The sequence below is a fragment of the Xyrauchen texanus genome, chromosome 22 (assembly GCF_025860055.1).
Source record: "Xyrauchen texanus isolate HMW12.3.18 chromosome 22, RBS_HiC_50CHRs, whole genome shotgun sequence".
In the NCBI taxonomy this organism is placed as follows: Eukaryota; Metazoa; Chordata; class Actinopteri; order Cypriniformes; family Catostomidae; genus Xyrauchen; species Xyrauchen texanus.
In genome coordinates, this window is record NC_068297.1 from 15,918,620 (window position 1) to 15,946,043 (window position 27,424).

At 36.8% G+C, this 27,424-nt stretch overlaps 2 protein-coding genes across 2 annotated transcripts in view; both read right to left on the minus strand.

Annotated features, from left to right (window-relative positions):
• LOC127662602 (cytospin-A-like) overlaps positions 1 to 8,821 on the minus strand; it is a 15,444-nt gene extending 6,623 nt beyond the window's left edge. Inside the window, exons 1-4 of the mRNA XM_052153869.1 lie at positions 8,603 to 8,821; positions 7,189 to 7,251; positions 6,295 to 6,672; positions 5,889 to 5,962 (exon numbers count right to left, since the gene is read on the minus strand). Coding sequence (XP_052009829.1) covers positions 5,889 to 5,962; positions 6,295 to 6,672; positions 7,189 to 7,228 — 492 coding nt within the window. The 5' untranslated portion in view covers positions 7,229 to 7,251; positions 8,603 to 8,821. The remainder of the gene's footprint in view (positions 1 to 5,888; positions 5,963 to 6,294; positions 6,673 to 7,188; positions 7,252 to 8,602) is intronic.
• A 582-nt stretch (positions 8,822 to 9,403) lies between these two features.
• Positions 9,404 to 11,973, minus strand: zgc:193593 (uncharacterized protein LOC564090 homolog). Its single transcript, XM_052154272.1, has 2 exons — positions 11,737 to 11,973; positions 9,404 to 10,765 (listed from the first exon to the last, which is right to left on the minus strand). The coding sequence occupies exons 1-2, from the start codon at positions 11,785 to 11,787 to the stop codon at positions 10,502 to 10,504; spliced, it is 315 nt and encodes a 104-aa protein (XP_052010232.1). The 5' UTR covers positions 11,788 to 11,973; the 3' UTR covers positions 9,404 to 10,501.
• Positions 11,974 to 27,424: the final 15,451 nt, after the last annotated feature.

The following is a 27,424-nucleotide window of genomic DNA, read 5'->3' on the forward strand; positions in this document are numbered from 1 at the left end:
GTTAATATTATATGTCAGTCAGATGGCTCTTAAGTAGGTGATTCTTGGCCAGAATATGCTGCAATCTGGACCAGCCCTTATGCTGTTTATTCAAAGGTCTGGCTATGTGAGACTGTTCTGCATTTAACTGAACCCTTGCATCATCATTAATCTGACAGGGTCTCAAACCCTGGACTTCCTGGTGTTTGGGAGTTCACATTTTCTCCCTAGTAAGGAGAGTGAAGCTTAAGAATCCTTAGAAGCCGTTTATAGCGGAAACCATTGAATGATTTCTTTCAGAATAAAACAATAACTAACCACTCTACATGTACATATAAATACATGATAGGTTAGATATGCACAAATTGAACTTTCTTTCTATCTCTTTAAAAATGCCCTTCCTTTTCCTTTCTGTTTCTCTCTGACTGAAACAGCATGATTCAGTAAGAGCGGGAAAATTACTCAAAGGACAGCATACTACTGTACTGACTGTACTAAAGTTAACAGATCGAGTAAATCATTATGGTGCAATCTTTACAATAACATACAACAGACAGGATGAGGTGAGTATGCTTTAGCAGGAAAATCAATTTAGGAAAAGAAAGGCCAAAAAGAGGAAAATGTACTGGCAAGGGGTAAAGAATAACCATGTAAAATGTGAGAAAGCTGTACAAGGAGTTAGAAGAACAGCTGGAAGACTGAGATTAAACAAATAACACTAAGGGAGGATGGAACTAGAGTAGGAGGAGAGATCATGGAAAGTTTAGGGACCCTTTTCATCACTTCAAGGCCTCCAGACCCCATCTGGAGCTGATTAAAGCAAGAATACACAAAACTGTACTTGCTCTCTTTCTAACACACGCACACACACACACACACACACAGTTCTGGTGATCGATCTGATGCAGGAAAAGAGGCTGTTGGGGGTATTTGGGTATTTCGCTATTACCTGAAGTGTAACTACAACTTTCAAAGTTTCAAAACTTTGGTATATCACATGGCACATTGTTTGACTGCATACCTTTTGAAGCTTTGAGAAAATGCAAAAATGTGTTAATAATAATGTGCGCAAATACACATTGTGGTAAAGAAAACTGTGTTTTCCCAAAATAAGCTAATTTATGTAATTATTGAAAAAGAATACATGTTAAAAATAATTGTTACAACTGCACTTTGTTTGACATGAATATTGAATTCATAGTATCAGTAACTGTTTATTGAATGTTCTACTGTACTATGAAATCCACAAAAGGAATTTTAAACACTTGCAATATTAGTTATAAGAAACACACTATAAAGGTATAAAGCACCTTTTTTTCAGAAGTAAGAGACAGACAGTATGTTTAAATGTGCATTATAATTGAGCTATGGTGGGTTTAGCATAGTAAAGCTACAATTTTCATCTGTCTTTTCCAAGTATCCATGACACAATGCATAACCGAATTCAGTACTTGAAGTAAAGACATCAGCAATTTAAGTGTTAAATACATGCCGCATAACTTCTGTCTTTTGGAGCACAAGCTAAATGAAGAGCCCAATAGAGCGCAACAGTACCTGCCCACTTGCTCAACCATTTGGTTTCTGAAATGTTTTTCCCCTTGTACGTTTTATGTATGTAAAAGTCTATATAAAAAGCATTCTATACCACGAACCAAATCAACCAGCTACATGGTGAATACAAGACTAAAAGCTTTGATTTGAAGCAAAAAAGTATTCGAAAACCAGAAAAAAAAATAAAAAAATAAAAGACTATGTACTTTAGGGGGACTATTTTAAGTGCGCAAGTCAGTTGGAATGGCCATAAAAATTTGATATTTTTGTCAAGTGTGTGCTAAGTCTAGGCGCATATGGGATGGCAAAATCGACATGCAAATGCTAATGGGCTGGGTCAATAATAGAAATATGGACCATTTGTGGCTTACTTTCTTTTGAGCAATAACAATGTCCTTGCTGTGTGAACTCTATCTCGTTTTGTCTGCCATCGTTTCAGTGGATTAGAGGATGATTGCACTTCCTCCAGCCTCCGGACCGCAATATATGTGTTCTCTATCTCAAGACCTCTTGATGGAGTTCCGGGATGATTGATACTTTTCTGCTCTCCCATTGTTCATTGTTTTGTAATATTTATTTGTTATATTGTTATCTGTTTAATGTGTTATGTTTCTTTTCTGTAAAGCTTTACTTAGCTATTATATGTATTATTTTGTTAATAGTATTATTATTGATCTACTGACACACAAATCATGGTTTTAAAAGGGATTGATTGCTCTTTAATATCACCTGCTGGTGGAATCCCCAAACGGCAAGTGCAGGAACTGATTTTAGACTTTGCACCAAGATTAGATGTGCTTAGCGCAATTACCTATTCCTCAGGAAAATTGCAATTTGCTCATCTTCATTACCATAAAATCCACTCACAGTTTGTGTGCAAACACCCACAGATAGCGCAAGCATCCACACCCACTCCCATTTTCACTGGGAGTGGGACTTTATTTGAAGTTGTTGACAAGTCTTGAAACAATATATTTAAAAAAAATATTCAGATAGTAGTTTGCAGAATGTATCATAAGAGTGACTTGTTATCATCATTCACAGTGCTTCATGGGAGAGGGTGGTCACTGCTGGGCTAGTTTGCTGCCACTGGTCCAATTCTCTAATTGGTGGATCTTGCTAGATCATGGATAGTGTAATTATTCACCAGGAATTCCACTATTAAACACATTTTTTTTAATTTAATTTAAAATAATACGGACTGACGGCTTCAACTGGAGTACTGTATATTCCATAATCTAGGTCTCTTAGTAGGTCTGGTATGATTCAATCAGACTTAAGCATTTACATGTCATGACTTTTTAAAAAGACAAATAATTATTATTGTCTGACTGAAATCAAACTTTTAAAGTGCATGTACAGAAACAGACTGTTTGAACAACTTCTGAGAGGGATTTTCATGTAACATGCTTTTCCTTACGATGCAAAATTAAACTTGTTTTAAAAGCTCAGTTGATTCCTGAAGCATTTGTCTTGGAAGGTGCTCAGATATAGCCGCATGTAATAAAGAGCTCAAATTAAAATGCACTTCATATAGTAGATGATGAACAAGGTCTAAGATAGGCTGACTGAAAAGCATTAACACATAACAGCAATAACACATGTTGGCAATTAGCCAACCTTGTTAAAGTCATTGAAATTCTGGCTCTCTGTTCACACTCAGTGCTTTCCAGGCATCCAGAGAAAACAGAAAAAATACCCCACCTATCTGCCTCTCTGTCCCCTTCTCTTTCTCTTTTCTTTTTCTATGGATAGTGGTGATGCTTTTGACATCAGCTCATTGGCTCAGTGGGAATTCTAGAGAAGTTCCACACCCATCTTACATGATAAGAAGTTGTCACACTTTTTGGGGCTTTGCAAAGTGTACTTACAGTACAGTATGTCTGTGTGGGGGTAAATCTGACTCTCTTTCACCATTCTTTACAACACCTCACACACATATCAATGTACACACACTAAATAATCGCTGCACCCCATACATCACACTACACACACAAAAAGGCACAGTCACAGGCATGTACGTCTGACACAATGGTCTAATATTTTGTGCAAAGCTTTTCCAGCCAAACCCAAAGCAAGTGTGTGACTCCTGCATTCAGCACAGTCCATCTGGAACTGATCCGCCAACGTCTTACGTTTGTGTGTATAGGAATGAAACAAAAGCTACGGGTGGAGTGACCCTGCATGGAACACAAACCCACACACATAAACCCATGATGATTTATCTTGTCCTCTGTGTGCATTCATTTTATCCACCTTTTAGCAATGCTCAGGAGTGAGAGAAAAAAAAACAATACATTTTAGAATAAAACAAAAGCATTATTTTAAATATTTATATATTATAATAATTGATGACACATCAGATGTCCCTGAAAGGAGGTTTTGTTAGATTTAGCTCACTCCTGTAGACAAAATGGTCCCTAAACTTTAGCCAATTATGCACACGCACTGTTGTTTAGTCAGTTGTTAAACGCTGACTGTCTCTGTCACACCAGCAAAACAAAAAAGTTTTGTTCTTGCAAGAGCTGAACAGAATTCCCCACATCCCCCTCACTGTCTCTCTCAATATCTCCCTGTCACTCCCTGTTTCCATCTGTGTCTCTGACTCTCCTTCTTCTTCAAGCTTGACACCCTGTAAAGCTGCTTTGTGACCGATGGCATTGTTCCATTGTTAAAAAGCTACAATGGCTATCTATATAAATAAACTTTACATTAACTTTCTCTTTCAGTCTCTCTCTCTCATATTAATGCTACAGATCAGTGAGAATGCAAACACACACATTTGAGTGTACATGCACACATAAATGATCTATTCAGAAAAATATGGGAGTGAAAACATTTTCATGTCTTCCTCTTTATCCATCTCACGCTCTTTTTTCTATTCTAAAAAAAGAATTTTTTGATCTGATTAATTGAGATTACTAGATAAGGCCAATATCAGCAGCAGGACACACACACACACACACACACACACACACACACACACACACACACACACACACACACATGTTGTGTTTCCATGTTTTATGGGGACTTTCCATAGACATAATGGTTTTTATACTGTACAAACTTTATATTCTATCCCCTAAACCTAACCCTACCCCTAAACCTAACCCTCACAGAAAACTTTCTGCATTTTTACATTTTCAAAAAACATAATTTAGTATGATTTATAAGCTGTTTTCCTCATGGGGACCGACAAGATGTCCCCACAAGGTCAAAAATTTCGGGTTTTACATTAACAGAGAATTTTAATGACTGTCTTGGTCCCTCTTTTCTATACAATGGCAGTGGATAGTGACTGACATTAAAACTTAAAAAAGGACCCAGTCACCATAAAACTTGTCCATGCAGTTTATGCTTCATATTCCACATCTTCTGAAGTAATATGATGTTGGTGAGAAACAACCAGAAATATAAGTCATTTTTCCAATGAAAATCATGATGTCCATTATTTGTTCATGAAATTTATGAAAGAAGCTTGTTCACAGTGGCTCACGTGTTCATGCGAGGACATGAGTTGTTTTAATCGGTGAAAGAAGAAAGTCAAACAGGTTTGGAATGACAGGAAGGTTTGTGAATTATGACAGAATATTCATTTTTGGGTGAACTTTCTTTAAAATATTCATAGATGTCTATTGCTCTAGTCTTAGGGCTCTGTGTCAGGGATTTGGTGAGATCTGGGTGTCGCCCCTTTTCTCCCCTTAAAGGGGTCATGACATGAAGAATCACATTTTCCTATAAAGTTTCAGTAAAAAAAACCAAGCTTCTCAGACCAAGCTGCCAAAACATCTCGTTATCTACTTCCTTCACATTGTGATGTCACACTGTGGAAGACATTTGCATCTGACCACCTCCACAATAACACATGAAAGCCTACTTTACCTTATCACTTTTGTAGCCCTACCCAGTAGCAGTGAGCAGTGAGATGGCAAGGAGAGAGCAGGTCAGTCAAGAGCAGAGAACTAATAATAAAAGTAGGTGTTTACTGTCAAGTCTTTAAAGAGAGGCAGCACCAAAACAGAGTGTTTCAGACAGAGGATCAGAATGCGGGTGGAAATGATCATATTTTAAAAATATACCGTCTGATTTTTGGGCAAAAAAACGTCATAAATATTATAAGTGAACCTCAGGGAACATATTAAAATAATAAAAAAGGCATGTCATGACCCCTTTGAACACTAATCAAATGAAAACACTGTACACACATGAGAAAGTGAAAATGATCTTATAAATGTGTCAGGGTATGGACTTGGTGTACCTGAAACAGTAAGTTCACTGTAGGAAGTGATTGTGTTGAATGTGCAGAATCATTTGAGAGACTAGATGGATAGTAAAAAGAAGAAAGTTTGCATCACCTGAATCTTTTCTTTACAACTTCTCAATTCCTCCTTTATCTTCTCTCTCTCCATCAGAAAACACTGTAACAGATCTGGCAAACACACACAGATGATTCTTAATCGTTACCACAGCATACACAATATAAGCATTTGCAAGCCAAGCCATTAGAGGACATGTGCTACTAAGATTTTACCACTGTGATTAAATGACTAATGCACGTCTTTAAATAACTTATTATAAATGTTTTTATAAAGCGAAAGGAACAGTGATATGGAAAAAGACACAAATGTCCAATTAATAATTACGGTAACACTCTACAGTAAGGTTCCATTTATTAACATTAGTAAATGCATTAGATTGGATATCACAAACTAACAATGAACATTATATTTTAACTATTCTTGATATATGATTGATCCATACCATTTAGTGTGTGTGTTGAGACTTCAGTACTGTTGAGCCCAAGTGTGATCAAACACTCCTGTATCAATTTAGCATCCACTCCTGTGTCGCCCTTCAAACATACACCTGAGGTTTGAGGTACCTGCGCAGTTGCTCGTGTCACCTTAAGTCCCTTCTCAGGCACATGATTTGTGGGCCCTGTCCTGCAGTTCCTGAGCAGCTCATCCTGATTGGTGGAGATCAGTGATGGACTGAGAGTCTCATGAGGTGTGGCTGTGCTTGCTACAGTCTTAGAGGAGCTGTTGGAAACAGACGCCAGCTGGGTGGTTGGGGATAAGGTTGTAGAAGTGAGGGTATAAGGGGAGTTGGGAGATGTTTCAAATGGGTCCAATGTGGTGCCTACAGAGAGAAATATTGAGACCTTGGAACTGTCAGATGCCTCTTATATCATATGAAGGAAGATTAGCCTGTCACAGAAATTTTACTTTATGTTTTTTCAACAAGACAAGAGTGGCAACATTATGATTAATTTACTAAAGTTTTTTCACAATTAGATTTAACTGAATACAAAGTAGCAACTGTTTTAATTGAGTCTTGTCTTCTGCCTATGAGTGTGTGTGTGTGGGAGTGTTTTTCATTACACACACACACACACACACACACACATGCACGCACAGTTAATCTCTGTCCTGCTGTTCTTTCTTCTTTTTTTCTCAATATTTGCATCACATGCTTGAGTATCACACTTTGCTCATAACCCCTTTTTTTATTTATCCATAAATTTGTATCTTATTTATCTCTCTCTGCTGATTACACATTTTTCTTCTCTTGTGAATAATTCCTCTGTATGTCTTTGTGCCTTGGGGGTCACTCAATAAAACACCAACCAACGCATTCGTATACAAAACTATTTACCTGAAGATCCTTGCCGCTCTTTCCCAGAGTAATTCCCCATGTTACCGAAGATCTCGTTTCCCTCTGGAGGATGTCAAAAAAAGAATTTCACAAACTTAATTTCTTTGTTTCTCCAACACATTCGCACACACATTGGTCCATCTCATTATCCAATGTTAGAGAAATTCCTCTCCTTCACTAGTAGGGCAAACCAGTCTCAACTTATGAGAAATGTCACCAATTTTGTTTATAAAGGAATATTCTGTGTTCAATACAAGATTAGCTCAATAGGCAACATTTGTGGCATAATGTTGATTACCACGAAATGTTTTTTTAATTTAAAATCCCTCCTTTCTAAAAAAATACAAATATCGAGGTCACAGTGAGGCAAATACAAAGGAAGTGAATGGGGTCAGTTTATGGAGGGTTTAAAGGCAGGAATGTGAAGCTTATAATTTTATAAAAGCACTTACATATTTTTTTCTGTTAAAGCGTGTGTATTTCAGATGTTTTTCTCAAATTGCTGTTTTTTATTGTCATTTTAGGGTTAACGGCATTAAGTTGTTATGGAAACTTAGTTGTAAAATTGGGTATAACTTTACACATAAAAGGTTAGCAAGTGATTTTATAACACTAAAATCATGTTGAGGTGCATATTGTTTATATTTTGTGTCTATACTTTAGAGAAAAAAAAAATCAGTAAATGTATATATCAGTATATAAACATTTACTTATTGGCCCCATTCACTTCTATAGTAAGAGCCTCACTGTAACCCAGATCTTTTTTATCTGGTAATCAACAAGCTATGCCAAGAATGCTCTCAAATGAGCTCAATTTATATAAAACCCAGAATATTCCTTTAATTCAGTGTTTTTAACGAAGGTTTAATGAACAGTGTTCACTCCAGTGTACTTTCAATGCAGTTTGTGTGGTAAACTGGGATGGAGTGCGTACACAGGGACATTTTGAATGAGATTTGTGGCAAAATTTGCATGGAAATGCAAAACCCTGCGGACAGCGCTAAACAAAGTGGTGTGAGTGATGAACAGAGCAAGCAGACAAGAAGAAGTAAGGAATAGAGACGTATTACAAAAGTTCAAAGTTCATAAATTTAGCAAAGTTAGGAAACGAACGGAACGTGACAAAAAAAAAAATAAAAAATATATGCACGTCAAGATTAAAAGTATATTCCGTCGCTCATGAATGATTTTCAGAATATTTTACATATATTAGCTCGGTTTAAAGGACCGCAAATAAAGGTCGTCTCCCTCCGAATATTATGATGGAAACATTACTTTAAAAAAAGGAAATGACAGTAGGCTATGGACAGAGCATTATTACTATGGGAGTAAAGATACCGCAAATCATTCGACTTACATAACAGATTTATAACAGCAAAACATTAATAACGGATCGTTTTTAAAGTTTACAAACCTTATTGAAGGTCTTCGGCGGTCTCGGGATTGACTGGGAAGTTGTACATATTGTCGATAGCTGATAGAGTCAGACGTCTCCACGAGACGGGAGCAGATCCAGAGAAGACTTTAGGATGTGGGTATATTCAGCCTAGCTAAAAACTGTCCTTTTGCCCCCTCATGAGGACTGAACAGTAACACCGGAGACGGTTACAGCATGAATCATAAAGCAATTCGCATGTTCTCGTTGTTTTGCTTTTGAAGGAGTGGACACGCGCATCACATTAACAACCTCTGTGAACACCCTCTAAATGACTGAATTGCTTTCCTTCCAGTGAAGTTCAAACTGCTTCTCTCTGTCAGTTAACTTTATGATCCTCAGGGCTGATGCTGACCCTTGTACCCTGACCCTAGAGGCTTGAACAGAATTTAAAATCAGGTTGTTGAGAGCTTTTCCCCAGGGTTATAAATAGTTAAGAAACAGGCTATAAACAGCTGAAGTTTACTATAAAGTCTCATTCAAACACTAATTTTATATATAGGTTCTTCTATAAAATATTGTTTTCTTTTCATTTTTCTGGCAGACATGTTGTCAGGTCTTCATAAAACAGACTTGTACCAAAAAAAAAAAAAAGAAGAAGAGATTAATCATGTTCAGAAATGTACAATCATGTCTGTTTAGTTTGATTCTGTGTGCTATAAACTGTACTACCCTTCACGTATACTGCCTCATACACGCATTCCCACTTTCCAAAAAACAAAGACAACATTTTATTTGCAAAATTTAATAATTGGTGTCTATATAGTTGTTGTACTAAAGGCAAAAGAAATTACTACAATAATATCTGCAAAAATATTTACTTTAAGCGTTAAGAGAGTGTATCTTTTTCACCTACTATTAGAGTAATTTTAGATGTATAAACCTGAAGAAAAAAAATCAATTCAATTTGGATTAGCTTGCATAGTGCTTTTCACAATAAATATGAATAAAAAAGCACGACTGATCTCATGATTTTTTTATGGTAATATAATCAAATTCACAGTGTTATTCTATACATAATTTTTTCTCTGTGAAATTTTACATGGACCCCAGTTTGAAATCCCATGTGTTTAACAGGTACTGGCTCATCTTCACAGTGTACCCATGTTTTAAATCTCAGTTAAAAGCTCCAATAAAGAAATGTAATGCTCTTTGTGAGACCTAATCCCCAGTGAGTGTATTTGTTTAGGGAACATGCCTGTCATAGTGTGTTGTTGTCACTGTAAATACATAGCTAAATAAGGAGCCAGCCATCAGGATGTCAGTCTCTAACGTGCAATTTATAAAACTTGTTTTAAATGCATGGCATTCAGGCTTGACTCTGCTTTTTAAAATTCAGTTGCAATCACAATATGTCACTCTACTAGTGACATCATCCACAAATTAAATCATAAAACCAATGGCCTGTATATTTACAGAGATGTAAATGATTTTCAAAAGGATGTCAACACAAGGCATGACTCAACAGTAATTGACTTGGTCATTTACACAGATCTGCTAAAGCATTTATGGAACTCAAGCAGGCCACATAAATAAACACAAACTAATCAGGGCAAACCTGCATCTCTATCAGCAGGACATTTTCAGGCTTTCCTTTACAAAGGCACTTTCAAAATCATTACTGATGCTTTGCTCTGTGTAACATAACAATACTTTCAGATGTTGAAATAACTCTATATGGCTAAATTTGAAAATCTAACAAAGTCTTACACAATAAGACCTCACAGATCCTTATTTTTGTGACTGCCACTCATGTCAGTGTTGCTCAAATGAATCTGGACACATCCAACATTTGAGCAGTGATAGTTTTTCCACACATGCAAACATTTATTTTATCTGTTGTCCATACAGGCTGCTGTGTGTGACCCATATGTCTGACTAGATCTGTCCATCCTTTTTGATGTATCCCACTGCAGCATTGGCTAAACCCAGACTGGCCTGCACTGGCTGGGTTTCCAGACTCTCATCAGCAATGACAGGTCTCGACACCCACTGCAGGAATCGTGTGGAGGGACGATGATAGAGAGTGAGCTGGCGAGAGCTGTACCCTGACATTGCAATCCCTAGTGCACCCAGAAGAACAGCCACCCTTGGTACCATGAGATCATGAGCTCTGTGGGTCACAATCTGCATGGCTGAAGTCTGAAAGATATTGGAAATACATGATCTATACGAAATTGGAACAGATCTGGCAGATATTTACTTTCAGGAAATCCAAGATGACACATGTTGAATTAGCACTGCCTCACCCTGCCTGAAAGATGACCCTTTTGTATTAGCTGTAAACTATTAAACATTAACATACCGCCTTAATACAACACACGCTACAATAAATAATGATAATTATACATTGACTATAAATTAATCTTAAACACGACGCAATACTCTAATGTAATTATAGCAATTTAAGGTATTTTATCTTTATTCTGGTTTCAATACAAGTTAAGCTAAATAATTACAGCCTGTCCCTCCTTTTCTTTAAAAAAAACTCAAAATCTAGGTTAAAGTGAGTTACTTACAACAGAAGAGAATGGGGCCAATTTTTGGAGGGTTTAAAAGCAGAAATGTGAATCTTATAATTTTATAAAAGCACTTACATTAATTATTCTATTAAAACTTGCGTATTATTATAACTTGTGTATTATTTGAGCTGTAAATTATTTCAGAGTTTTAGTGTTTACAGCATTAAATCATCATGGCAAGTTGTAAAATTGTATAACGTTACACAGAAAAGGTAAATAAATGATTTTATATCACTACAATCATGATAACACACAAATGCCATTAACCTCTTGTGGCTATACTTTTAAAACAGTGAGTGTGTTGATGTTTACAGATCGGCCCCTTTCACTTCCATTGTAAGTGCCTCACTGTAACCCAGATTTTTACTTGAGGACCAACTCAAATGTATATTTGTGGAAATTTACATGGCCAAAAATACTGTCTAATGAGCTTAACATGTGATAAATATATATAAAGACTCTTCTAAATAGACTGTTGATGTCTCAATAAGACAGCTGATATAGTCAAGAGCTGTTCACAAAGTCTATCAATAAACTTAGGCATTAAGTGGTCATAGATTGTAAACTGATCTTCTGCATTCTTTCACTCACCTGCAGGTAGCGGATGTATCTTGAAGTTGGGCGTGGGAGACCAAAAATCATTTTGGTATCTCTTCAGAAGTCACTATGCCTGAAAGCTGCAAGTTTATGTGGAGGACTAACTTTTCCTGTGGTCTTCTTCCTCGTCACCTTTTTTTCAGACAGAAAGAGGCCCCACAGAAGATTAGAGCTCTGCTAGGTAAGAGTGCGTGTTTGCCACGGTCTACCTGTGGTTAAAGCTTATATAGACTGTCCCAGCAGGAGTGTTGTCTGTTTGTCTCTCTCAATGAGATTACCAAAAGAGGCTAGCATGCACTTGGACATGGTAGCTATGATGATAGTGATTACAGTGATGGCTGTGGGGCTAAGTTGTTGTGAAGGACAAAATCCTTAGCTCTGTTCTAGACAACATGGCATGTGTAGTGAAAGCACTCTAAAGTCTAGTGAGATGGGTAAAGAGGCAGCAAAAAGGCAAGAAAAAAATTCTAAATTCAAAATGCTAATTTGGTATCTCATAAAAAGATGGCCATTAAAAAGAAGTACTGTGTTGGTACCATGGTAGTAGAGTAATGGTGTCAGATGACAACACCATGGTACAGAATAATTACCATATTCATATTAACATATGATTTATACATTGTGAATAATACAGGCCAATTTTAAAGCTTAAGTCTTCTTGTTTTAAGAGACAAAAACCAACAAGGTCTGACTTCATCATCTTTTTTTTTTGTTATAATTCCATAATTACACCTGCTGTACCCTCAGCCTCACATACCAGCTTGCGTAATGTTTTCACAAGGAAATAATTTGTGAATAAATAAGACAAACAGAAGGATTATTATTTCTGAACAGTATAAAGTTAATCAGAGGCAATAAAAACTCATTCTTTGTCCGTGCCAACACAGATTCAAGTGTTCGTATAAAGACATCCATGCCGATGTTCTGTGTTGCCTTGCGTATCTCAGAATAGCACAAACACACAGTCTAGAGACACTTGGAGATTTAAACTAATTCCATGATGTCATTGAATAAGCCATTGTATTATTTTCAATGGATCTTAGTAGGTAGTGTATACACACACATTGCACTCAATGGAGGCAAGTATGATGTCAACAATCTTTGAAAACAAGGACACATACATTTTTTATCTCTGACAAAGTGACTAAAATGGCATATATTTTTTTTTTACAGCTGAACTAATACATAATTATATAGTTATTTTAGTTAACTTTTCAAGGAAATGGCTTATTACTTATATCCTCAAGTTTTTCAAAACAGTCAATTAACAAAAATGGGCAAATGTGGCTCTGGTTTGAAAAAAGCTGGTGTTAATGAGCAGTCTGTTGTGCTTAAGCATAAATGTCATGATCCAAACTCTGGGATCAGTGAAGGGCTGCTGGCATTTTGTTGCTAAGATAATTAGCAGTTAAGAGGCTTCTCATAATGAGCTGTGGATGGCACGTGATCAAGCATTATGGGCGATAATATTACTCCAGTGTTTATCTTGTCAAAGAATCTTTTAGAAACATACTGCCTGTAGAGAAAACAGTGTATAAATGTCCATTAAAGAGAAAATGGGCAATAGAACATTTATTTACAGAAATAGCCAGAAATAGCCTCATAATGTACTGTATTATTGAGCTGAAGGTAAGAAAAAACAGAAATATAGCCATGGACAAAAGTATTGGCAGTGACATACATTTTGTGTTTCGCAAAGTTTTCTGCTTCAGTTGTTGTGCTGTTGATTCACATTGTTTCTAGATTATTGTGTAGAGTGATCAGACACATTTTAAATAATTGCAAAAAGCTTCATTGGCCAAAAACATTTACTTCATCTCAAAAACCCAAATTTCACAGATTTTTGGCCCTGGCACCAAATGACCAGCTAATGTAATTTCATTAATCATATCAGCAGCACATGGGAACTATGTGTGGGGTTGCATTTCATCCAAGGGAGTGGGCTCTCACAATTCTGCCCAAAAACATTGCCACGAATAAAGAATGTAACAAAACGTCCTGCAAGAGCAACTTCTCCCAACGACCCAGGAGCAATTAGGTGATGGATCCGTGCATTTTCCAGCATGATGGAGCACCATGTCACAAGGCAAGAGTGATAATGAAGTGTCTTGGAGATCATTACATTGAAATTTTGTGGCCAGGTAACTCCCTGGATCTTAATCCCATAGAGAACCTGTGGTCAATCCTCAAAAGGTGAGTGGACAAACAGAAGCCCACAAATCGTGATCAACTCCGAGCACTAATAAGGCAAGAATGGATCGCCATCATTCAGGATTTGGCCCAGAAGCTGATATCTAGCATGCCAGAGTGAATTGTAGAGGTTATGAAGAACAAGGGTCAACACTGTAAATATTGACTCTTTGCATATATTGAGTGTTTTTGCCAATATAAGCCTTTAAAACGTATGAAACACTTATATAAATACTGAAGCAGCAAACTTTGCAAAACACAAAATTTATGTCACTGCCCATACTTTTAGCCACAGCTGTACAGTATAAGTTTTGCTTAGAAATAAATAATTAAAAAAAAAATGTAATAAAAAAAATACAATTCTCAATGTTCCTCAATGAAACACTGATCAGTCTTAGTGGGTCTGCATGCTATTACTTCTCCTTACAGCTGCATCAATTGTTTTTCTAATCTCTAATACAAAAGCTTAGCACACATGTTCAGACATGTAATCCAACTTACCTGCAGGTAATGTGCTTGTGTATCTGAACTATTGCAGCTGTGATTTTAACTGCTCCTTGTCCTTCCTCTGGAGAGCCCCAAGTCTGCACAGTCTGGAGATCTCAGCAGGGGGCAGTGTGCCCACTGAGACGGGAAAACAGTAACTCCACAGCAGCGAGAGGTACCACTAGCTACACAGGAGCTTGTAGATGAGGAAGATGCAGGTCAGAGTGGTGCTGTTTTTTTGAGTGGAAACAAGTGGTTATGTGTCCAAATGCCATAGATCACATTGAAAATCTAGAAATAGATGAACTTGAATTGAACCCAGAATATTCCTTTAACTCCTTATCCAAATGGTAAGTATACTTCCATTGAAACACACCATATATAACATTTTAAAATCATACTAAGATAACAAGGATGAACAGAGTCCATGCCAACTGGAGTGCATGCAGTTATTAAAGCAAATATTTTCCCTCAAACTGATATGGCGATAATATAATTTGAAAAAAATAAAAAAATAAATCTATCATCCATCTATCTATCTATCCATCCATCCATCCATCCATCCATCCATCCATCCATCCATCCATCCATCCATCTATCTATCTATCTATCTATCTATCTATCTATCTATCTATCTATCTATCTATCTATCTATCTATCTATCTATCTATCTATCTATCTATCTATCTATCTCATTTTTGTAATGTTGGCTAGTAGAAGAAAATGCTAAATTGAATCACTATTAGTCTCAGACTTTTGGACCCCACTGTATATATGTTATAATTCATAATACTGTATATAAACTCTCTATTATTTTTTTTAAGTTATACATAGAGTTATATAATAGATAGGTATATATACTGTGTGGTATGGAGGAATTCGAGCACCTCTGCTGAATTTCAATCTACTCACTCCTCTCTGTAAGTGAATTAAAGAGATCTTGTACGAAGCATCACATCACATGTAAGAGGAAAGAGCTTCTCTTTGTGACGTTTCTCTTTCTGCTCTTGCTGATTCGCTTGTTGCCTTCAGGGCACACTGAGCTTACACTTACCTCTATCATTGGGATTTGCAGCATCTGTTTGGCTCTGCACAGCACCCTCTGCTGGAGGGCTGGATATTTCCCTTGTATCTGTAATAGTATCAATGGGAGATACCTTTATCTTTCTCCTCTTCCTCTTCTTACATAACTCATGATCATCGGTATCTGAAAGATCCAAAAATGGCTCATTGGTGAGGAAGTTTACAGCGTTTCAAACTTTGTTAGTGTTACGTCAGGAGCTGTATTGCTGTGTGTGTCTCCCTCAGTTTATCTTGCTTGTTCTCTCTCTCTCTCTCTCTCTCTCACATTTGCAGGTTGCTCCACCCTAATTGGAAGTGATCCACGCCGTGCGCAAGGATTGGACCTGCTTGTTCGAGCTTCATTTGAAATACTGGATAAGAAATGCCAGAGGAAGGAGAGAGTCATGGAGCGAGAGAGAGCGCAGAATGCTGCTAATGTTGGTAGTGTTGCTAGCAAGTGATGTTAAGAGTATATGTGTTGTTGAGAGTTGGACACTGAGAGTTGTTGTGCAACTACCCTGTGTCCCCTTTACCCTGCTTAAAGGTGCCAGTGATCTCAATATTTGTGAGGATCTGATATGTGGCTTGAGGATGCCCATATTGTAAATAGTATATTTAGATCCCTTTCTTCACCACGGAAGCCGTAGTGTGCCATTTATTTTCTCTGGTACATACATTTTCTCCTGTTTATTGGATTATTTCGGAAGGAAGGTAAGTTTGTGGTTTTTTCTCTTTAAGAAAAAAAAAAAGAAATAAATAAGAAAAAAACAAATGGAAAGAAAGAAATGGACAAAATGTGTTCAGATTTATTTTTTTAATTTATGTTACACCTCGACCCTAGTCTGGGGTCATAATATTAGGATTGTAAAACTTGACAGGCATCAGGCTACAGAATCATACTCTGCTGGAAGAGGTTAAAGTGATTGATTTGTAGAGTCATGAATGAATTTAAAGGAATGTTCCAGGTTTAATACAAGTTAAACTCATTCAATAGCATGTGGCATAGGCTGTGTTCCACTTCACTTTAAACATCCACTTGCTAACTTCCCTCAGCACTTCCCCTTGGGGGAATCCTGCCATTTGGAAGTCCATTCCAGTTCTTAAGTGGGTGAGGGAAGTTTCTGCTGACAGACCATCCACGCTTAATTTTACTGAGGGAGTAAGCTTACACATATGTACACTTCAGACAGTTCCATATCCCACAATACACATCAATTGTTACATTACAGCACAGATCGCACTTAAACTACCTCACCCCACCACAACTCTAATGTATAATTGAAGTGAAGTTAGGTTAGGTCAAGTGAAGTTAATTAGGTTTAGAAAAGTTAATATTGCGATTTAACAGCAAAATAGTTTGTTACTCAGTTATAGCCTACGTTGTAAAACTTAATTCTTTCTAACAATTCTAATAAAAAGTCTTAACAGAAAAGATTTATACATAAGCCTCTGAAATAACAACTAAACTTTATCTGGAAGCCCTCAACATGCTCCAAGTGATCAAGGTTTTAGGGTGTTCAATTTCAACCCATTACACTGGTTCTGTCAGTAGTGGTCGCTCACGCAATGCAAGCAATGACATATATCCACGAGAGTCCACGAGATGGAAGGAAGTTAGTGGGGGAAGGGAAACAAAAACTGAATGCAGCCATAGTATTGATTATCACAAAAAAATAAGGTTGACGTCCCTTGGTTATTTAAAAAAGCAAAAAATTACATTAAGGCACTTAATGGCACACAATAGAGGAGAATGAGTCCAGTCCATAAACATTAAAACACATTGGCTGAACCTGAAGCATTCTTTTAAATAAAAAAATAAAAAAATTATTATATTTTTTTTTAATTTTGCTTTTTTGAACATGAAGTCAACAAGGAGGTTTTTACAGTGGCACATTTTTGTTTTTACCCCTTAATCTGCTTTATTTTCTCCAATCCTGGCACAAGTTTAATTCCCAAATAAACAATGCCTGATGAGACCACAGCTTAAATGGCCACCGCTCCTCTGTTATCCCATGGCAGTTAGATAAGGGCATTACTTCTGACTATAGTCCAGTTGATTTTATTGCCCGATATCTGGGAGAAACCTTCAATTAAGGAACACATTGTGGGCACTGTCATTTGTGGGATACTGGAGACAAGTAATATATCATCAGCATATAGAAGTATCTTATGCTCCTGCTGGCCCACTATGATACCTTTAATGTTTGGATTATTACATATTGCTATAGCTAATGACACTAAGACCAATGCAAAAATAAGAGGGGAGAGGGGACACCCCTGCTTTGTGCCCCCATGTAGTTCAAATCGCAATGATACAACACCATTACATAGTACTGATGGCTCGGTATACAGTAATTTGATCCATTTGGTAAATAATTGCCCAAAGCCAAATCTTTTTAATGTTTGAAATAAGAAGCCTCATTCAACCCTGTAAAAAGGAGAAAGCCATGACAGGGTCAATATTATTTCTAGAGCTTCACATAAGGTGTAATCATCTTCTCATATTATCTGCTGAGGACCTAGCCCTAATGAAACCAACTTGGTCTGGATATCTAGTAGTAGGTAGGGCTGTGCAATTAATCGAATTTTGATTGCAATTTCGATTTCAGCTCCTAACGATCACAAAAACAAAGTAATCGTCCAAAAAATATTATTTTGCACATTACGCTTCGCAAGTAAACTCTTATTTTGTCTTGTGTTCTGAATGACGCGCGCACTTTCGCACCTCCCGAAAGCTAAACTCACTCAGCTAATAGTCAGCGAAGTCCTGTTTGTGGTATGCGGTGGAATTTAAATATCAGCGTGAGAGAAAAATACGGCAGAGGGAGAGAAGCAGCGTTTGGTGAGCAAAAAGGGAAGAGCAAATTCTGTTGTATGGGAGCAGTTTGGATTCGAGGAATCCGAACCAAGTCTGCACCAGATGGTAACACCACAAATCTGTTTAACCACCTTAACCTTAACTGTCTTCTATAAAAGATGCACTTTACAGTGCAACTCCCTACCCATCGTGTTCGGAGAGGCCCAGAAATATAACAGATGCCGTTGCATACTTTTTAGCTAAAGACATGTGCCCCATTAGTACAGTCGACAACGACGGCTTCAGAAAGTTGGTCAATAATTTGGACAAGCGTTATGTTTTGCCATCTCGCCAATATTTCACTAGAGTTGCTCTGCCTGCTTTATATGAGAAATGCCATGCAGAAATTACTAATGAGGTGTCAAAGGCAGAGTACTTCGCCACCACTACTGACCTATGGTCTAGCCGAACCACGGAGCCAAATATTAGTCTCACAATACATTTCATCGATGCAGATTTAAATTTGATCACGAAATTTCTACAAACAGCATTTATTCCCGAAGACCACACAGGTATCAATATTGCACATGGTCTAAAGGTATGGCTACATGGGGTTTAAAGGAGAAAAGTTAATCTGCATCACCACTGGCAACGCCTCAAACATAAACCTGGCGGCTGAGGTAAATGGATTGATGAGGCTCCAGTGCTTTGGGCACAGGCTCCACTTGGCCATAGGTGAGTATGAATCCTTGCTCCTAATCATGTGTAACATGTGGTGATTTAATTGTATGTAAATAGGTTATTTTAACAAAAGTAACAACAATATTAGAAGGAATGAGCAATTAATATGCGAGCTAATGTGTGAATGTCTCTGTAACACTAGCCTACTACTACTAAATAATAATAATATCAGTGTGTGAACTCTGTCTTTGTCTTTCTCTCTCTCTCTCACTCTCTCTCTCTCTATCTCTCTCACACACACCATATGGAAAATGATGCTTTGATGAAGGGTGTGATTATCATAGTCATACTAAATATGTATTTGTTGTTAACTTAGAAAGATTATTTATATATTATTCATTTTAAGGGGAATTTAAAATGTTCAAAGGGAAAAGTACAGTTCAAGGTGTTTTCACTGTTGATTTGTTTTAAGTGCAATAAATGCAACATCTTTCCAAAAGTCAATGAGTAATCCTTTAAATAATCGTGATTTCAATATTGACCAATTTATCGTGATTATGATTTTTTCCATAATCGAGCAGCTCTAATAGTAGGTAGTAATTATCAAAGTATTTTTGCCAGTATTTTCCCAACAACATTAACAACTGTAATTTGCACATTGTTGAGGGTCTTTCCCTTTCTTATGAATGAGAGTGATTATGCTGGATCTCATACTCTCTGGAAGTTTACCCTTTTCCAGAGCATTCTGAAAGATATAAAGCAATTTAGGAGCTAGCACCTCTCTATGCTTTTTAAACTTTTTATATAATTCAGACGGAAAGCCATCCTCCCTGGAGGTATGACCTGGTTTGAGGTCCTGGATGGCACCCTTAATCTCTTCTAATGTGATGTCACCTTCTAATGAGTCTCTATCTTTTGTGGATAGACACGGAATCTGTAAGGAAGTGAAGAATCTGTCATAATGTTCTACAGTTACTTCCCCTTGCGACGTCTATAATCTTGATAAAATTTTTTTAACTTTTAATTAAAAACCTTTAAAAATGTATTTCCCTCCCATCTGTAATTGGTTTATTTTTGTCATCAAAAAATACTCAATAGTTGAGTACTAAGCTGTTTAACCCTATGCGCTAAGTATTTTCCTGCTCTCACCTTTTTCATAATAATTTATGCAAAATAGAGAAAATTCAGCTTTTTTCTGTATTATATCATTTAGTTCAAATTTCAAACTGTTCAATTTATTAAAAGTTACAGGGTCTGGGTGATTAATGTGTTGTTTTTTCGGGATCCTAATCTTTTCCGCTAATTTAGATTTGTTTTTGCGTTCCAGGCGTTTACGTAACAAGCAGTGTTGCATAAGCCGTCCCCTCAGGAAAGCCTTAAAAGCATCCCAATGCTATACCAGGGTCAGAGACAGAGCCCTCATTGTACAGCCAGTTTTCATCTATTGCCACTCCTATCATGGAACATGAGGTCTCATTTTGCAATAGCGAATTGTTAAAGCGCCATCTTGTGTTCTTCTTATAGTTAGAAGTGGTAAGGACCACATCTATCGGAGCATCTTGTGTTCTTAGAACAATATTCCCAATTGAAGCAGAGTGAACCTGACTCACCAATTGTTTTGAATTTAGAATATAATCAATCTTGAGTATGACCCATGAGGATGGGAGAAAAATTTAAAATCTTTCTCTAGGGGATGAAGTGTACGCTACATATCTATTAGGCAAAATTCATCCACCATAGCATCAATGGCTGTGTACATTACAGGTGTGGCCTATCCGTGGCTTGACTTATCAAGCTGTGCATTTCTAATTGGGTTGAAATCACCTCCTAGTATTATATTGTGATTACCAATATTTCTAATAATATTGCAAATTTTGTTGAAGAAATCAGGAGATATCACATTGGGAGCATAAATATTCATAATGGTAACTTTCTGTTCTTCCAAGCTAGAATCCAGGGCTATCCATCTACCTTCCTGGTCATTATATACTTTATAGACTTTGAAGTCTTAATTCCTAATCAAAATAGCAACACCCCTACTTCGGGTATTGAATGAAATTGAGTATACCTGATCAATCCACCCCCTTTTGAATTTCTCAGATTCCTCAACAATCAGGTGAGTTTCTTGAAGCATAGCTGTCTGATCTGTTTTGCTTAAGATATGAGTGGATTTTCTTATGCTTAATTACATGGTTACATCCCGTCATGTTCCATTAAATACATTTTGTGAATCCCATAATATATCTCTTAATAAATTAGTAATAAATTATTGGTCATATAAAGAGCAGTTGATATAAATCTTAAACAGTGTGCTGTCTCAATCAGTATAGCGATGCTTGTTGTATACAGTTTTAAAGTCTAAACCAAAACCATCAATATGCACCCAGTAAGGCGAGATAACAAACGAAATATAAAAAAAAATAAAAAATTTGAAAGAAACAAAAACAAAAAATCTTAACCCCCCAAAACCCATTCTGTGCCTACACGAGACAGCTGTATCCCTGTACCATTATGCTCCTGATATGTTGACCCTCTCATTATTACCCGATAATCTATTATCCTGTGGAAATCTCCCGATTATCAAACATTCAGAGCATTTAAACAGTTGGTATTAAGGCCCACAAGGTAGTACCTCTGAGATATATTCTGTCAAAAATTTCTGTACACCGTGAACAGTCCATGCTAATTACCGCTGTAGCTAAAGATTATTTTGATAATTGATTAATTTAACTATTATTAGAATGATTATTCGACTATTCTGTGATTATTGCAATGATTATTCATAAGCTCTTAACCGATTATTTAGATTGTGCCCCAGCTTAAAAGGTTGTATGAAACGTGTTTACAAACAACAAAGACGAAAAAATATAATCTTTTAAAAATACCTCTAAATGACATTCACTGAATTAAAGATTACTTTAAAAAAATATATATACTTTTTATTTGTTTAATTCAGTTAAGAAATTCACTGAAAATATCCTATTGTTATCAAGTGTTTTTGTCTTGTTTTCCATTTAAAATGCTATTTAGACTTGCTTTAAGAGGATGCATCTTAAACATAAGTGTATTTTGTATACATGTGTATGCATCTTTTTTTTTTTTAAAGGATTTTTTAATATTTTAAAATATTTGTATTTTTAATATATTCAACATTCTCGGATAAAAAAATTTCTTCTGCAGTATAGCTGCTAAAGAAAATGTTTATTGTTTTAAATGAGTTTTAGATATTTTTTCTTGGAAAACAAGCAAATGATTTTTCTTGGAAAATCAAAAACATATTTTTTTGCAGTGTATAATGAGGCGAAGACTACCCTCTCTCACAAAAAGAAACTCTTATTAATAAAGCTGCGTTTTAGTATTTTAGAACTAATGCAGTCTTACTTTTCCTTCTGAGCAAGTACCTGTTTCTCATAAAATACATTTGCTTCTCGAAGATGAGGTTCTCTCCCTTAAACATATCTTTGAGCCATGCAGGGTACAGCAGACGAAACCGAATGCCCTACTGATCCAGAGCTCGTTTCACCGGGTTAAACGGGGTGTGTTTTTTAGCAAGGGCGGTGCCCCGATCGGGATAGACCCCCAGCGTATTCCTCTTGAAATTCACCTCATGCTGTCTGGCCCATCTCAAGGCAAGCTTCTGGTCACGATAATGGTGAAAACACAGCACAAAGGCTCATGCAGGCTTACCCACTATAGGTTTGGGTCCGAGAGGGCAGTGCGCTCTGTCCAGTGGTGGTGGGCTTGTGAATACCTCAGCCATTGCTTCAGCCAGCAGCTCTGAAACAAATACAGTGGGGTCTTTACCATTCTCGCTCCCTCAGGTAAATTCAGGATACGCAGATTAGATCTGCACAGTCTATTCTCCAGATAATCTAGATGCTCCAATAACAAACTGTTTTGAGCTTTAAGGGAGCTGATTGTAGATTTAGCCACAATGAGACGCTCAAAGTTTTCACCTGCTATTGTTTCTGTTGATGTCAGTCGACTCTGAAAAGAGTTTACCGTGTCACGTAAAGCATCCACTGAGGTTTTAAGTGGTTTTACAGAGTTTAATATCAAGGCAGCCATATCCTCCTTGAGATTTCCTGTTGTTTAGCTAGTTCAGAAATAAGTTGCATCATGGACAGAGAATCGTCCAAGTTTCACTCAGCATCTTGATTTTCATCTTGAGAAGCAGCAGCCACCATGCTCGCTAGTTCGACTGCGACGCAGCACTTTTCTGTTTAGGGTTACTCATTGTGCACAGATTAGATTGTAACCTTTTCCGAAGTTGTTTAATCAGGTATAAAATGTCTATTAAAGTGAAATTCAGTGCAAAAGGTGTATATATAAAAGGAAATAATCAGGAGACCGTCCATTCTGCTCTGTTCTCCTACATCACCACACCGGAAGTCCTAAATAAATGACATCAGTTACAGGCTGATTACATTCACAGGTATGCTCTTAGCAGCCTCTTTTGAATCTAGCCTACCTACAAGAACACATTATGCACATAATGCCAAATCAAGTCTATTTATTTGTATAGCGATTATCACAATACATATTGTTTCAAAGCAGCTTTATAGAAAATCGTGCCTTAATGCCCTAAGGGAGCAAGCCAAAGGTGACTGTGGTAAAGAAACAAACTCTATAAGATGTCTGGCTAGCCATCCTCCTCTGGTTAAGGTAAACATTACAACAGATATACATATAAATACAGTATGCCATATATTATGAATATACATTTTATGGGTATTACTAGTTATCTGGTCATTAAATAAACAATTAAATGATCAAATGTGCCAGAAAGACAATGTTCAAATGGTAAGGGCAATGGTTAATTTAGTTGTTTCCTTTCTTAAATGAGCAGAGAGATGCAGGCAGTGGCCAGTGAAGTTTCTCTCGCTTTCTAGCTGTCTGATATTGTATAAGAGTCAATTACCATAGTGGGTATCGAAGCATCAGAACTCAAGACACACATACACAAACAAACTTTGCCCTTTCAGAAGTTTTTGCAGGCTTTTCATGCTACTCAGAACTACACAAACACACTGAGTTGTGCAGAGCTTTTGATTTTATAATCTGTATTCAGAGCACAGAAGTTGGCCGAACATCTAAGTGACACTGCAGGAGCTAAAGATTCAGCTCATCAGTATACAGCTCATACAATGAGGGCGGTTTGCAATAAAGGAGAGATGAGGGAAGCCTCCATAATATGGACAGTATGAGTGTGTGTGATGGGGGGTGGATAAAGAGAGAGGTTGTGAGTGAAATTATTGAAGGTCCAGTGAGGTCTACTCAGATCAATAGCAACAAAAAGACAGGAGGAGGTCTATCTGCAGTGCTCATTAATGTAAGAGAAATATAACAAACATGACGCCAAACCACAAAGCTGGACCTTTTTCATATTTTTTTCATTTCTTATGTACATTGTTATTTTATTACATCACTGCACTTTTGTTATATTACCCTGCATGGAATATACACACACACACCAAAAGTTTGGAATAATGTACAGATTTTGCTCTTATGGAAAGCAATGGGTTTTATTCACCAAAGTGGCATTCAACTGATCACAATGTATAGTCAGGACATTAATAACGTGAAAAATTATTATTACAATTACAATTATTTTTTTCAGAATTTCTTAAACTACAAAGTTTTCTCATCAAAACATCCTCCATGTGCAGCAATCACAGCTTTGCAGATCCTTGGCATATAGCTGTAATTTTGTCCAGATACTCAGATGACATTTCACCTCACACTTCCTGTAGCACTTGCCATAGATGTGGCTGTCTTGTCGGGCACTTCTCACACACCTTACAGTCCAGCTGATCCCAAAAAGCTCAGTGTGGTTAAGATACATAACACTCTTTTCCAATTATCTGTTGTCCATTGTTTCTTTGGCCACTCTAACCTTTTCTTTCTTTTGATTTTCTGTTTCAAAAGTGGCTTTTTTGCAATACTTCCCAATGAGGCCTGCACCCCGGAGTCTTCTCTTTACTGTTGTACATGGTGTTGTGCAGGTAGAATGAATGAAGCTGAAAGGACATTTGAAGCATCTATTTCTCAAACTAGAGACTCTGATGTACTTATCCTCTTGTTTAGTTGTACATCTGGCCTTCCACATCTCTTTATGTCCATGTTAGAGCCAGTCCTTTATCTTTGAAGACTGTAGTGTACACCTTTATATGAAATGTTCTGTTTTATGGCAATTTCATTGTATAGCCTTCATTACTTAAAACAATGATTGACTGACAAGTTTCTAGAGAAAACAGTTTCTTTTTTGCCAATATTGACCTTAAGACATTTCTCTCTATTGCATACTGCGGCAACTCAAAAACAAACAATCAGACAATGTTAAGCTTTATTTAACAAATCAAATAGCTTTCATCTGTGTTTGATATAATGGCAAGTGATTTTCTAGTTCTTATTTAGCAATTTAACATGATTATTCAAGGATAAGTTGTTGGAGTGATGGCTGCTGGAAATGGGGCCTGGCTAGATTTCATAAAAAAAAAAATAATTCAAATAGTGATGGTGCTGTTTTTTTTTTACATCAGTAATGTCCTGACTATACTTTTATATCAGTTTAATGCAACTTTGGTGAATTAAATGACCAATGTCCTTCGAAACAGCAAAATCTATATATATATATATATATATATATATATATATATATATATATATATATATATATATATATATATATTTATTTATTTATTTTAACACCTATTAAAACCAAGCTGCTAGGCAACCATAAACAGCATACAATTAGGCTTATGAACTATATTTCTATCGGGAAGACACGCAGGCTTGAGTGAAGTTTGAGATGCCATTTATTTGATAGATGTAAAACGGAAAGTAATGTCTCTCTTTGGCGTAGGCCCCGTCCGGCAGTCCGAGGGAGTTGTACCCAGAACCGTCATGTCCTGCCGGAGATAGGAGACAGGGGCGAGGAGCCTACCCCCCTGCGGGACAGGGCTCAACTGGTGATGGTGGGGAGGTGGAGGTTGCAGTGTTAGCACACTGAAACAGCAATGTGAAAGATTGTGATTGGACTTATAAAGCAATGGCTTACGTGCGATTGGCTAGGAGTTACCCAGCTAATGATGTGATGATGTGCTGGTCTTCCCGCTAGAACTACACTCCACTTCCATTTCCATGGGTAGTGCCTAAGAACACCTCTAACTCATGGTAAAACCACTAAACTAACAAACCCAGAAATGTTATTAATGATCACAGCAAATTTCTTAAACGTTCTCATTAATTTCGGTTTAAGGGCATTTGTGTGTACTAAACACATGACCAATTATTGGGTTTCAAGTTCAAACTGTGTTCTGAATAATAAAGGTTCTTTATCTTTACTGTTAATTTTGAGTTTTTATGCAGAGCGTCTTGGCTTAATAATGTGCTCCACTGAATCATCTGATTTGATCTTTTAGATCCACAACAGGAGTAGCTAAATTAAAATAATTAGAAAATCATCCAAGCTTTTAAAACACACCTTATTAGTCTATATAACCCAAATAAAAAACATCAAATAAGATATCAAGATACAGCCACAGAATAGGTAATATCTTAAGTTGAACTCAACTTAAACCACCTAAGGTGGTTTGCTAGTCCTAATTTGTTTTAAAGGGGTCATGACATGCCTTTTTTAATTATTATTTTAATATTTACCTTGAGACTAACTTATAATATAAGTAAAGTTTTTTTTGCGCAAAAAAACCCAAAAAACTCTGACCCTCTGTCAGAAACGCTCTGATTTTATGCTGCTTCACCTTTTTTGTAGTGAGGGGGAAATTTTAAAGGGGTCATGAAATGCATTTTTTTTATTGTATTATCTTCCCTGAGGTTCATTGATAATGTCAGTAAAGTTTATTTTTTGCACCAAAACTGTCATAGTTTAGTAATAAATGGTAATTTTCCACTCTGTTTCTGGCCCTCTGACTCAAACGCTCAAGTTTTGGCCTCAGTGGCTCATTTAAACTTTAATGTAAATGCCCACTGTTCTGATTGGTAAACATCGGGCAGTCCCTCAAATACAGCCATATTTGAAACTCATTTGGAAGAGAATAAACAAGCTCTACACAACATTATACAACTACATTTCAGGGTTTACACACATCGCACATCCAACATCTGAATATTTTAAACTTCACTCAAGCACATCAGCACCATAACTATGAAACAGTTATGACATTTAAATATTTATGAATTAAACCGTTTACTCATGGTTTTGCTGACAAGACCAAGTGTTTTTAACTGCCCCATTCTTCAATAACAGTTCCTTTGCCTAGCTTGAATCATATTATGACTGGCTCACAAGCAGTCCACACTGATATTCGCACATACACAGTGCATAGCACAGTGAAACATGACGCTCACACATAGTGCACTGAGGAGCAGATCGGCAGAAATGCATCCAAATGGTCAAAGACGTCCAGCTAGTGCTTGTTTACATACACCAACAATTAAAATTAG